We start from the raw sequence: 14878 nt of genomic DNA, 5'->3' as shown, positions 1-14878 counted from the left end.
ATACTTTAATAATCATGTGCCACTTCTTCATGGCAGTGCATTGCTTCCCCACTGCCTAGAGAAGTGTCTTAAAAACAGTAAAGGAAGTTGGTGCAGCCACTATGGGAAACAGTATGGCGGTTCCTCAAAAAACTAAAAATAGAACTACCATACAATCCAGCAATTCCACTTCTGGGTATTTATCCAAAGAAAATAAAAACATTAATTCAAAAAGATATATGCACCCCTATGTTCATTGCAGAATTATTTACAATAGCCAAGGTATGGAAACAACCTCAATGTCCATTCATAGATGACTAGATAAAGAAGATATGGTGTTAATATATACAATATACTACTACTCAGCCATACAAAGAACGAAATTTTGCCATTTGCAGCAACATGGATAGATCTGGAGGGTGGTATGCTAAGTAAGTCAAACAGAGAAAAACAAATACTGTATGATTTCGCTTACATGTGGAACCTAAAAAACAAAACAAATGAACAAACAAAATAAAACAGACTCATAGATACAGAGAATAAACTGGTGGTTGCCAGAAGGAAGGAGGGTGGAAGGATAGATGAAATAGGGGACAAGGTTTAAGAGGTCAAAACTTCCAGCTATAAAATAAATAAGTCATGAGGATGTAATGTACACATAGGGAACATAATCACTAATATTGTAACAACTTTGTATGGTGACAGATGGTAACCGGTCTTATTGTGGTGACCATTTCATAATGTATAAAAATAGCAAATCACCATGTTGTACACCTGAAACTAACACAATATTGTATGTTTCTTATAATTCAGTTAAAAGTAGTAAAAGAATAAATACATTTTTGGAAGCAATATTATTTTCATTTTCCTTTGGTGTTCGAAATCCTATTATTTCTTTGTAACAGATCTGAGAACTTTTCCCTAAGGAAAACATACTCAAGTGACATAATAAGCTGAGCTACTTCAGAAGTGCATATGTGAAATAACCATAGAAAATATCCACTGAGCTATTTCCAAACATCATGAATTCTCATTCAGCTATTATCCAGTGAGCAGGTGGCTGTTTAAGGAAATAAAAACACACAGCCCCTGTCTTCCAGGAAATGACTCATTCTATTTGGGAAATAAGACCCATTTACTTGCAAAGTGAAACCACACTGCTAAACAGGACACAATTCCAGCCAACATTCTCCTCTTCTCTAAAGTTGCATCTTCCTAAAACACAATGGCATTTATGGAGTGCCTTCTATATACCAGGCACTGGGCTTCTGGATAACTTTTTGAACCCCTAGACAACCCCATGAAGTATGAAAGGTTTGGGAAAGAATATCAGTAGAGGAACTAACCTGATAAGTCATTTCCAAGCCTGAATTCTCAGCGTTCCTAAATTAAGAAAACAACCATAATCTTTCAAAGTTCAGTTTTTATGAGGCACTTGAGTATTCAACATACTAGGATCCCGTAAGAATGTTCCTTATTAAACTAGGGGATACAAAACATTTACCAGTAAACTTTGACTATCAACCAACAGATTCATTTTAGAGGGGCTTATTCAATATCTTATCCTTCTAAGGAAAGATCCCATTTATAAAGCAGGCAGTCAGTGGGCAGTGGTCCTGGACTAATCTGATCTTTGTTCAGACTGACCTCTGCTGGTCAGTCTATTAACCTGCCAACTTTTTTTCTCTCTTGAGATAATATGACTAGAGAAGGAGCCTTTTCCCCAAATTACATCTAGTATCCAGATTTATATAGTTCAACTCACAAATGTTCACCAAGCCCTCAACCTTTCAGCAAAATCTTATGTAGCACTTGGCTGCCAGAGGCCAGTGTCCACGGGCAGAGTAGGACACTGATGAGATTACATAAGCCGCCCACTCTCTGCCCTCCTTGGATATTCCCTATGCTCTTCCGCAGCCCAGGCTCTCTAGTCTGTATCTCAGAATACATAAGAGGACCTGCCAGGAGGCCTGATCTCAAGGGCCTGTCAGGCAAAGCCACAGCTCCCTGCAAGTATCTCCTGGGTTCCCACCTCGAAGCTGGAGTCCACAACATTGTGGAGGTCACTCAGGCCCCTAACTAGCCAACGGATATAAGTCTGATATGTACGGTACAGTCAAACTAGCTGAACTTGGATATAAAGTCCTATACTCCAACTCATCTATAAAACTGCAGATAATAAACAAGAATGACCCTGAAAATAGGTGATACTTTTCCATTTCTAGTATTTTCTTAAAACAATGTCTGTTTCTGGTAATACAATTACATAATTATTTTTACTTTAAAATCTTATAAAAGTAGGAAAAACATGAGGGAAATAAAAATTACTTAAATCCCATCACCAAGTTATATTAAAATTTTGGTTTATTTTGTGCCCACCTTTTTTCTCTATGTATGTGTGTATGAGTAAAGATGTATATCCTGACCTGGACCCATCCATTTTTGTAGCTGTGATTATTTTTCCATTAATAAATATTCATTCTTTAACACAATTTTTATTTTATGATGTTGACAGATCATAATTTACATAACCAATGTCTTATTATTAAACATTGTAGTTGTTCCTAAATAAAACTATGCTGAATGTCCTTATATATAAATATTTGACCAAATGTTTTATTATTTCTTTAAAATACATTCTTGAAATAGGCCCACTGGGTCAAAAGTTATGGGGTATGAACATTTTATGATTGCAAATACAAGCAACGCTAGAATTCCTCTATGGAATTTGTACCAATTTCATCTTCCGCCCCAGCACAGCACTCCTCTCCTCACTTCACCCTCACCAAACACTGAAAATTATAATTTAAAAAGTGCTTTGCTAAGTGGCTGGGGTAAAAAAAAAGGTTTTTCTATTTAACTTACCTACTCATTTGTATTCATACTCATACTTTTATTGATCATTTGTGTTTTTCTGTTAATTACGCATTCATGCCCTTTCCCCATTTTTCTGCTAGTGCATTAATATTTTTCTTATTTATAAGAGTTCTTTACATATTAAGGCTGTTGATTCTGTTGGTCTCAATGTGGTACACATAAACTAAGGTTGATAATCCAAATATACCCTGAAATTATTAGTTTGGGTGTGGTGTGACTTCTCCTTTGGCTTAGTAAGTTCTTTCCTGAAAAACTAAACAGAACAAAAACCCAACTCATAAGATGTAGAACAAGCCCCATTAAATACTGGGTAGACTAAGGTTGGGTAGACTAAGGTATGAAGTGGTCAATGGATAAACTATGAAGGAGAGATAGTCTAGGTACTCCAACTTACTGAACATGCCTCTACATTGCATAGTTCTGAAGCTTTTTTCTTCGAAGATGTTATTAAAAGATATGTGACTTTAAGAATGGATTTCCTTAAAAGAATACTGATGTGTCATTCAATAAACCAGTTATGGTGCTATTTAATAAACCCCTCTTTCAACTGTAAATGGTTATTTCTGTCGTAGAATACTGGTATCTTTTTATGGTTTTAATCAATTCCTGCACTATAAAATGTCATTTAGAAATGTTTTTTATTTTTCTTTGCAGAACAATTTTAACATTATAGTAATTTTGCTGTGGAAAATAAAATTCCATCTTACAGGAAAGAGATGCCAAGTCACTCACTGGCATCTTTATTTACATATTAGAGCGGGTCAGCCAGTGAAAATCCTAGAAAAAGAAAAGACAACAAACATTCAGTCAAAAGAAATAACTGTGTCAAACTATATCCTGTTTTGCTTGCTCTAAAATCTAAAAGTCCCATTATAACCACACTAGCCACAGTGGTGGTAAAGTGAAGTTTGTCTTTGGTCTAGAGCTTTTCCCAAAAAGGAGCTAAAAATCCATTAATGAATCTTGCTGTCTTGTCCTACAAAACAACCTAACATCACTTTCTGGATCTTCCCCCATTAACAATAATCAGGGCACAAAAAAACTAGAGTCTGAAAGAACCAGAAGTACATGCAAAAGAAGAGAGGAATTTACAAAACAGAAATTAGAGTCACAGATGTAGAAAAAAAACTTATGGTTACCAAAGGGGAAAAGGGGGAGAGGGATAAACTGGGAGACTGGAATTGACATATACACACACCATTATATATAAAATAGATAACTAATAAGAACCTACTGTATAGCACAGGGAACTCTACTCAATACTCTGTAATGTCCTATATGGGAATAGAATCTTAAAAAAGAGTGGATATATGTAAATGTATAACTGATTCACTTTGCTGTACAGTAGAAACTAACACAACATTGTAAATCAACTATACTCCAAAAAAAATTAATAAAAAAAAAAAAAGAGAGAGAGGGAATGAAGGAGGCCCAAAGAGGACCACGAGCTCCCATGTCTTAAGAAGAGCTTGAGGAGAAAAAGCAGTGCATGGAAGCCTTGCCCAGGACTAAAAGCATCCTACCCACGTGGCCTGGACACAGGCAACTGCAGAGATTAGGTCTTCCCTGTATTTATAGCAGGAAGCAGCCAGCTACACCATGAATTGATGACAAATGGTAACCATTTATAGTTTGTTCTCTATATCTGTGAGTCTGTTTCTCTTCTGTTATATTCATTTGTTTTATTTTAGATTCCACATATAAGTGATAATATACAGTGTTTTTCTTTCTCTGTCTGACTTATTTCACAAAGCATAATATCCTTTAGGTCCATCCGTGTTGCTGCAGATCATGGAATTTCCTTCTTTTTATGACTGAGTAGTATTCCATTGTATATCTATACCACATCATCTTTATCCATTCCTCTGTCGATGGACACTTACGTTGCTTCCATATCTTGGCTATCATAAATAACGTTGCTATGAACACTAGGGTGCATGTATCTTTTCAGACTCACAGATACAGACAACAAATTAGTGGTCACCAGTGGGGAGAGGGACAAGATACGGGTATGAGATTAAGAGACGCAAATTACTATGTATAAAATAAATAAGCTACAAGGATATATTGCACAGCACAGAGCATATAGCCAATATTTTATAATAACTTTATGAATAATTTTATAAAAGTATAATCTATAAAAATATTGAATCACTATGCTGTACACCTAAAACATGATATTGCAAAATCAACTATACTTCATTTTTAAAAAAATGACAAATGGTAATGGACACACAATCAATCAATGAAAAATAAACAGTTTAGAAACTATAATATATGGGGAATTCTACTGGAATGAAGATAAATAATGTTGAAGTGGTAGATGCAAAAAATACAAGGATAATCCTCATGGAATTATACAAGAGGAAATAAGAACTTGTATTCTCCAGCAATAGCCCCCAAATTCATAGAGAATTCAGAGAATAGACCATTAGAAGCAGATCATTTAGACAGGCATTAGCAGAGAAGGGACAATCAATTAGGGCCCTTCCGTGACTAACACAGGTCTCAAGTCTATTTTGTCTGTGTGTTCTGAATGTGCTTACCAAGCCCCTTGTGGCTTTAGTTTCCTTAGTGCTCTGATGCCCTGATGCCAGAAGGAGGGCATTCTGGTTGCAAAACTGACATCCCAGCTATTGAAAAGCATATACTCAGCTACAGATAAAATGACATGCGATTTTAAAACCTACCTATTGGGTGTCTAGCTTGCAGAAATCATTTCAACAAATAGTTTTTTTTTTTTTTCAAGGCAATCAGTAAACCCACAAAGGTACTGAGTAGGTTCTGAAAGTTGTTAATCCTACCTGAAAACAGCCTGCCTGCTTGCTCCACATAAATCCCTGCTAATGCCACCTACGCCATCACCTTTCTGGCCTAGCCTTTCTGTGCTCACCATCCCCATCACCATGCTTCTTCTTAAGTAGCTCTTCTCTCTGCTATGAAAAGAGCCTGAGAGGCTATGCCAGAGCCTCTCTCTTTCTCTCTTTCTAAATTTTAATTGAAGTATAATAGACATACAACCTTATATTAATTTCAGGTATACAACATAATGATTTGATATTTGTACACATCGAGAAATGATCATTACAATAAACCTAGTTAACATCCATCACCATATATAGTCACAGAAATTTTTCTTGTAATGAGAACTTTTAATATCTATTGTCTTAGTAACTTTCAAATATGCAACACAGTATTATTAACTAAAGTCACTATGCTGTGCATTACATCTCCAATGACTTTATAACTGGAAGCTTATACATTTTGACCCCCATCACCCATTTTGCCCACTCCCCACCCCCCAACTCTGGCAACCACCAATCTGTTTTCTGTATCTATGAGCTTGGTTTTTTTGTTTGTTCTGGGTTCCATAAGAGAGATTATATGATACTTGTCTTTCTCTGTCTGACTTAAGTCATACAGCATAACGCCCTCAAGGCCCATCCACGTTGTTGTAATGCTAAGATTTCATTATTTTTTATGGCTAAATAATAATCCATTGCGTATATATACACCACATTTTCTTTATCCAGTCATCCACTGTAGACTGTTTCATATCTTGGCTACTGTAAATAATGCTGCAATAAACAAGGAAGTGCATGTATCTTTTAGAGTTAGTGTTTTAATTTTCTTCCCATAAATACACAGAAGTGGAATTGCTGGATAACATGGTAGTTTTGCATTTAATTTTTTGAGGAAACTCCATATTGCTTTCCATAGTGGCTGCATGTATTTATATTGCCACCAAGAGGGCACAAGGATTCCCTTTTTCTCTACATCCTTGCCAACACTTATTTCTTGTCTTTTGATAACAGCCATTCTAACATGTATGAGGTGATACCTCATTGTAGTTTTGATTTGCATTTCCCTGATGATTAGTGATGCTGAGCATCTTTTCATGTACCTGTTGACTATCTGTATGTCTTCTTTGGAAAAATGTCAATTCATATTTTCTGCCCAGTTTTTAATTGGATTGTTCTTTGCTATTGAGCTAAATGAGTTCTTTATATTTTTTGGATATTAACCCCTTATCAGACAATATGATTTCAAATATTTTCTCCCATTCAATAGGTTGCCTTTTTGTTTTGTTGATGATTCCCTTTACTATGCAGAAGCTTTTTAGTTTGAGGTAGTCCCGCTTTATTTTTGCTTTTGTTGCCTTAGCTTTTATGTCAAATTCAAAAAATTATCTCCAAGATCAGCGTCAAGGAGCTTACTGTCAGTTTTCCTCTAGGAATTTTATTGTTTCAGGTCTTATATTCAAATCTTTCATCCATTTTAAGTTAATTATTGTGTATAGTGTAAGATCGTGGTCCAGTTTCATTCTTTTGCATGTGGCTACCTAGTTTTCTCAACACCATTTAATGAAGAGATTGTCCTTACCCCACTGTATATTCTTTTCTCCTTTGTCATAAATTAACTGATCATATATGCATGGCTTTATTTTTGGGGTCTCTATTCTGTTCTATTGATCTATATATCTGTTTTAATGCCAATACCATATTGTTTTGATTAATAAAATTTTGTATTATATATTTTGAAATCAAGTAATTTAATGCCTCCAGCTTTGTTCTTTCTAAGATTGCTCTATTTGAGGTCTTTTGTGGTTCCACACAAATTTTAGGATTGTTTGTTCCATTTCTGTGAAAAATGCCATTAAAATTCTGATAAGAGATTGCACTGAATCTGCATATTGTTTTGGGTAGTATGGACAGCTTAACAATATGAATTCTTCCAATCCGAGAGCATGGAATAGTTTCCATTTCTTTGTGCCTTCTTCAGTTTTTTTCATTAATGTCTTATAGTTTTCAGTGTACAGATCTTTCATCTCCTTGGTTAAATTTATTCCTAGGTATTTTATTCTTTTTTTTTTTTTTTGCGGTACGTGGGCCTCTCACTGTTGTGGCCTCTCCCGTTGCGGAGCACAGGCTCCGGACGCACAGGCTCAGCGGCCATCACTCACGGGCCCAGCCGCTCCGCGGCATGTGGGATCTTCCCGGACTGGGGCACGAATCCGTGTCCCCTGCATCGGCAGGGGACTCTCAACCACTGTGCCACCAGGGAAGCTCTATTCTTTGTGATGCAGTTGTAAATGAAGTCGTTTTCTTAATTTCTCTGATAGTTTGTTGTTACTGTATAGAAACACAACAGAACTCTGTGTGTTAATTTTGTATCCTACAACTTTACTGAATTTATTATAATAGTTTTTCAGTGGAGTTTTTAGGGTTTTCTATATATAATGTCACACCATCTGCAAATAGTAACACTTCTACTTCTTTGCTTCCAATTTGGATGCCTTTCATATCTTTTCTTGCCTAATTGCTCTGGATAGGACCTCCAATACCATGTTGAATAAAAGTGGTAAGACTGAGCATCCTTGTCTTGGTCCTGATCTTAGAGGAAGCTCTAGCTTTTCACTGTTAAATATGATCTTAGCTGTGGGCTTGTGACACATGACCTTGATTATGTTGAGGTATGTTCCCTCTATAACCACTTTGTTGAGATTTTTTTATCACAAATGTTGAATTTTGTCAAATGCTTTTTCCTGTATCTGTTGAGATGATCATATGATTTTTATCCTTCATTTTGTTAACGAAGTGTACCACTTTGATTGATTTGTAGTTATCAAACCATCTTTGCATACCTGGAATAAATCTCACTTGATCACAGTATATAATCCTTTTAATGTATTGTTGAATTTGGTTCGCTAATGTTTTATTAAGGATTTTTACATCTACATTCATCAGGGATACTGGCCTGTAATTTTCTTTTCTTGTGGTATCTTTGTCTGGTCTTGGTTATCAGGGTAAGGCTGGCCTTGTAAAAATGAGTTTGGAAGTGTCCCTTCCTCCTTTAATTTTTGGAAGAATTTGAGAGGAATTGATATTAATTCTGCTTTTAATGTTTGGTAGAATTCACCAATGAAGCCATCTGGTCCTGAACTTTTGTTTGAGAGGTTCTGATTACTGATTCAATCTCCTAACTTGTAATCGGTCTGTTCATATTTTCTGTTTCTTCATGACTCAGTCTTGGTAGGTTATATGTTTCCGGGAATTTATCCATTTATTCTAGGCTGTCAAATTTATTGGTATATAATTATTCATAGTAGTCTGTATGAAATTTTGTATTTCCATGGTATCAGTTGTAATAGCTCATCTTTCATTTCTGATTTTATTTATTTGAGTCCTCTCTCTTTTTTTCTTGGTGAGTCTAGCTAAAGCTTTGTCAATTTTATCTTTTTAAAGAATCAGCTCTTAGGTCCAGTGGTGTTTTCTATTGTCTTTTTAGGCTCTATGTCATTTATTTGTGCTCTGATCTTTGTTATTTCCTTCCTTCTACTAACTTTGGGCTTTGTTTTTTCCCTAGTTCCCTCAGGTGTAAAGTTAGGTTGTTTGATTTTTGTTGTTGTTTTCTGAGGTAGGCTTTTACTGCTATGAACCTCCTTCTTAGAATTGCTTCTGCTGTGTCCCATAAATTTTGATATGTTGTATTTCCATTTTCATTTGTCTCAAAGACATTTAAAATTTTTTCTTTTGATTTCTTCTTCGACCCCTCAGTTGTTCAGTGGCATGCTGTTTTATCTCCACATATTTGTGAATTTTCTAGTTTTCTTCTTGTAACACATTTCTAGTTTCACACCACTGTGGTTGGAAAAGATGCTTTTAATCTTCTTAAATATATAAAGATTTGTTTTGTGGCCTAACATATGATCTATCTTGCAGAACATTCCATGTGCACTTGAAGAATGTGTATTCTGCTGCTTTGGGATGGAATGTTCTGAGTATATCTGTTAAGGCCATCTGTTCTAATGTGTCATTTAAGGCAAATGTTTCCTAACTGATTTTCTGTCTGGATGAGCTATCCATTGATGTAAGTGGGTATTAAAGTCTCCTACTATTATTGTATTGCTGTCTATTTCTCCTTTTAGATCTGTTAATATTTGCATATATATGCACTCCTATGTTGTGTGCATAAATATTTACAAATGTTATGTCCTATTGTTGGACTGACCCCTTTATCATTGTGCAATGCCCTTCTTTGTCCCTTATTACAGTCTTTGTTTTAAAGTCTATTTTATCTGATATAAGTATAGCTACCCCAGCTTTCTTTTGGTTTCTATTTGTATGAATTATCTTTTTCCATCTCTTCACTTTCAGTCTCTTTGTGTCCTTATATCTGAAGTGAGTCTCTTATAGGCAGTATATAGATATGCCTTATTTTTATGCATTCAGCCACTCTATTTATTTTGATTCAAGAATCTAATCCATTAATACTTAACGTTATTATTGATAGGTATGTACTTATTGCCATTTTGCTGTTTTCTGGCTGTTCTGTAGTTACCCTTTCACCAACGTCCTTGATATCTGTCTTATAGAAACAGAATTTCAGTAGAATTCTATATATTTCATAGTTTCCAAATTAATTTATATTTCATTGATTGTCCAGGTATCTGTTCTGCCCATTTGTCCACTGCCTTGTTCAAAAAAGAAAAAAAAAATCTAACAGCAGATACATGTATAAAGAACCAGGACAGAAAATACTTGAAAAAAAGTAAAACACTGAAAACAACAGCTGATATGTAAGGTGCAGGCATGGAGGCCAGGTATATAAGAGAAAGCAAAAGTAGCTGGATCAGAATCAGAGTACAAAGTATGAAAAGCAACTTAATCTGGGATGGGAGAGGAACATACTACACACTTTGTCATTTATTTTACTGCTATAGTCTACACTGTAGTTTTGCTTTAGAGGCCAAAGTAACTAACTCTGAATATAATTGCATAAGTTACCCTATTATAGTCTCATATCCCATTGTGCTTCCTCCTCCACTCTCTGTCTTCCAGCCACTTTGGCTTTCTTTCAATTCCTTGGACTTGCCATGCTCCCTCCTGCCAAAGAGCCTTTGCACATCTTTTCCCTCACTTCTTTGCTGAATTTGTCCCTACTTATCCTTCAGCTCTCGGTTTAAGCATCACTTCTGAGAAGTCTTCCTTGTGACTCCAATATAAATTGAATTCCTTTGTGGGGTTTTTCGTTTGTTTGTTTAAATTTATTTTATTGAAGTATAGTTGATTTACAATGTTGTGTTAATTTCTGCTATACAGCAAAGTGATTCAATTATATATGTGTGTGTGTGTGTATACGCAAACACATTCTTTTTCATATTCTTTTCCATTATGGTTTATAATAGAATTTTGAATATAGTTTCCTGTGTTATACAGTAGGACCTTGTTGTTTACCCATTTTATATATAATAGTTTGCACCTGCTAATCTTAAACTTCCAATCCATCCCTTCCCAACTCCCTCTCCACCTTGGCAACCATAAGTCTGTTCTCTATATCTGTCTGTTTCTGTTTCGTAGATAAGTTCATTTGTCATATTTTAGATTCCACATACAAGTGATATCATATGGTATTTGTCTTTTACTTTCTTACTTCACTTAGTATACCATCTAGGTCCATCCATGTTGCTGCAAATGGCATTATTTCATCCTTTTTTATGGCTGAGTAGTATTCCATTGTATGTATGTATGTATGTGTGTGTGTATATATATACATATATATATATATGTATATATATACACACACACACTACATCTTCATCTGTCATTGGACATTTAGGTTGATTCCATGTCTTGGCTGCTGTAAATAGTGCTGCAGTGAACACTGAGGTGTGTGTATCTTTTCAAATTATGGTTTTCTCCAGATATATGCCCAGCAGCAGGATTGCTAGATCATGTGGCAAATCTGTCTTTAGTTTTTTGAGGAACCTCCATACTGTTTTCCACAGTACGGAAATTTACTTTCCCATCAACAGTGTAGGAGGGTTCCCTTTCTCCACACACCTCTTGGGTTCCTTTGTTTTATGTTCATTCAGAACTGGGTTTCTTTTCTTCAGAGGAATTGCCTCACTCTATTGTGATACATTCAGTTGAGAGGTAACTGGACTGCACTCTCCTACTGGACAGTAAACTCCATGAAGTGAGGTCTGAGCCTGGTTTGCTCCCTATGCTATTCTTAGCACCTGACACAGCACAACTAACACATACCTCAACAAATATTCATTGAACAAACAAATGAAAGTGACAAGCTCAGAAACAGTTTAGACAGAACTCAGTAAATGACAGGGTGTTCTATTTGGTAGATACTTTTGGGGGTGGGAGGGGAGATGCATTTCTGCTTTCTGCTTAGCAATCATCTTTACCTGGGCTTTCCGCATGGCTTGCGGCTCAATCATGATGTTGATAAGAGAGGGTTTAGTTGTGTCTGCCAGGCTCTGCCTCAGGGATTTCTGGAGTTCTTCTGGTGTTTGTACAAAATACCCTTTGCCTCCAAATGCAATCATGACATGCTCGTAATGTGAGTGTGGCAGAAGACACATTGGAGGGGCCCTGAAAAAGAAGGTCACAAGTCAATAGAAAAAATTCTCTAAAATAATTTGTGGAAAAATTTCATCTAAAATGAAAGGCATGCTTTTACGTAAACTGAGATGCCAGTATATTAAACTTTCCATACATTTTTTATTGTATGTATAGCAATGTGCAACAGAACTTTCTGTGATGATGGAAATTTTTATATCTGTGCTGCCCAGTATAGTAGTTACTAGTGACCTGTTGCAGTGAGCACTTGAAATGTGACTAGTTAAAAAGAGGAAGTGAATTTTTAACTTAAACAGCCACATGTGGCTAGTGGCTACTATACTGGGCAGTGAAGGCTACACCATCAACTATTATGAATCCCCCCTCCAAAAAAAAGAGGAGAAAAGGAATGGTTACTACAAAACAGCAAATAACAACAAAACAACAGTCAGCGAGGCATAGCAAACATACCCACAGCCTGCTCCCCTGGGGCTGACTAACAGATTCACAACCTCCTCATCCCACAGCCAGCCACAATACTGTCTCAGTTTGGCTCTGTCATCAAATGACCAAGATTTAGCTAAGTGGTAAAAGGAAGGAAGACCTCTATATCATAAACAATATGTAAGCATCTATATTCCTACATGGTGTAGTAGGAATAGTAGGACTGGTAGCATTTGCAATAAGCCTTTTCATTAACAAGGCTTAGACATGAAACTCATTCACCTGAGCCTTCAGTGGCTCCCTGATCATAAACTATTCATTGAAGTGCCAGTCAAGGATGGTTGTGCAAAAAGGAACCATGCAGACAGGGTTCCTGTCCTTTAGAGCAGCTGACCATGAAAACAAGCAATACTGACACCACAGAAGCAGGTTTCCGGTATAGCAGACTTTTTAAAGAGAGATTAAAATAGTTGAGAAAACATAAATATACACTGTTCTGGGTTACTTACACTGTAGTAGCATCTCCAAATTTTAACATTTCCTTCCAAGTATCTGTATCAAAACCTTGGTAAATTCCATTATTATTCACCACCAAAAGTATGATTGGCAAGTTGTACCTAAAATTGAGAGCAAAATATAAAGGAAATCATTTTTCATTCTGAAGCAATTTCTTTTCATTGGATTGAAATTTTAACTTGAAAATGGATAGTTTTCTATAAGCTTTTTTGTAATATTACGGTAAGACCAAAAATTAAGCATTTGCTATCCTAATAAACACTATCAAATTATTAACAGAAACATCATGGAGCAGTAGAAAGAATGCAAGGTTAGTGGTTGGCAGACCTGGTCCCACCACTATGCAGCTACGGACCTCAGGCAAATGACTGAGCTTTTCTGACCCTTGGTTTTCACAGATCTGGGAGTCAATAAGAATGACACCTTCCATACTTAATTCCCTCTGAAGCACTTGTTCCTCACAACTGTCCTATAAGGTAGGAATTAGTACGACTCCTATTCCTACCTTAGAGGAGACTTAAGTTTGGTTAAGAGACTTAACCCTAGTCACCTGGGTCTGATGTGGTCAAGCCAGTATTTAAATCCAGGCCAACTGACCCAGAGGCCGTTCTTTTAACCACCAAGCTCTGCTATCTCCCTGCAGAAAACAAGCTTTTATCAGACCAGAACTTTTTTTTCAGTGACCTAAAAACTACTCCCCAGTTTTGCAGGTTTTGGGCATATGGTAGAGAGATCATGAACATGCTGTCCTGGATGAGACAGACCCCAGGGTATTTATACTAGTATTCTCAGGACACAGCACAGTGCCATGCATGGGGCACCTGGCACATGGTGAACGCTTGGTAACTATTTGTTAGGCAAGTGGGTCTTGGGTATAATTTTTCATATTTTGGAGAAAGAAATGCTGACTCAAGATGCTGTCTTACCTGCAGATGGTTTCCACTTCCATGCCAGAAAATCCAAATGCACTGTCTCCTTCCACACAGATGACCTGCTGCCCTGGGTTTCTATCTTTAGCCACTAGAGCAGATGCAATGGCAAAACCCAATCCGACTCCCATTGTTCCAAAAGTACCAGCATCAAGCCTGTTGGGGAACAGAGCTAAAATGAAACCCTCTGGGGCATATCACAGATGGTGGAGTTGGCAAAAAATCTAGTCATTTTTACATGGCTCATGGAAAAATAAAGAACAATAAAACATTCTCCTTAATATTAAGTTTTTAGACTGTGAGGAACTAATTTGTTAAGCATAAGCAAATGAACGGGAGAAATCACTCATGATTTCTTGGAAGACTGTGAATATATCCTCCGAACACTGAGTATACAAATTACCACATGATCTCAGGACATACCAAGCATAGAAACACTACAAAACGTCACCTACGAATACTTTTATGAAGTATGTCCTTACACTGGCTGCGTATAATTTTCAAATGTTTTCTCAATCTGCTTTTTGTAGTTTCTAATTTAACACATTCCAATTCATTATAATTGCCTTTACCTGTGACGAGGAAGGTAGTTTTGAAGCACAGTGCGCCCAATATCCATAGTATTTGCTCCTTCGCTCACCACAAAACAGTCTCTGGGCAGTTGTTCTTGAATGTGGTAGAATACTGTGTAATAATTCATAGGCAGGGATTTTTTGAAAGCTAATTCCTAAAGTATCAGAGGGAAATAGAATCAAATTAAATTAATATACAGTGAAA

General features: G+C 36.3%; 1 protein-coding gene across 4 annotated transcripts in view; it reads right to left on the bottom strand.

Moving 5' to 3' along the window:
• HACL1 (2-hydroxyacyl-CoA lyase 1) overlaps window positions 1-14878 on the bottom strand; it is a 51375-nt gene that overhangs the window by 6550 nt on the left and 29947 nt on the right. For 2 of the 4 annotated variants that reach the window (XM_019934402.3, XM_033855286.2), the window contains 5 exons: window positions 14674-14828; window positions 14099-14257; window positions 13166-13273; window positions 12059-12245; window positions 3478-3633 (listed from right to left, as the gene is read on the bottom strand). In XM_019934402.3, coding sequence (XP_019789961.1) covers window positions 3601-3633; window positions 12059-12245; window positions 13166-13273; window positions 14099-14257; window positions 14674-14828 — 642 coding nt within the window. In that variant the 3' untranslated portion in view covers window positions 3478-3600. Of the gene's footprint in view, window positions 1-3477; window positions 3634-6150; window positions 7989-12058; window positions 12246-13165; window positions 13274-14098; window positions 14258-14673; window positions 14829-14878 lie in introns of those variants that run through there. The other 2 variants (XM_073803680.1, XM_019934401.3) reach the window with 2 other exon arrangements.

Source organism: Tursiops truncatus, chromosome 4, assembly GCF_011762595.2.
Source record: "Tursiops truncatus isolate mTurTru1 chromosome 4, mTurTru1.mat.Y, whole genome shotgun sequence".
Classification (NCBI taxonomy): Eukaryota; Metazoa; Chordata; class Mammalia; order Artiodactyla; family Delphinidae; genus Tursiops; species Tursiops truncatus.
Note: the sequence above shows the minus strand (reverse complement) of the source record. Positions and strands in the feature narration are given on the sequence as shown.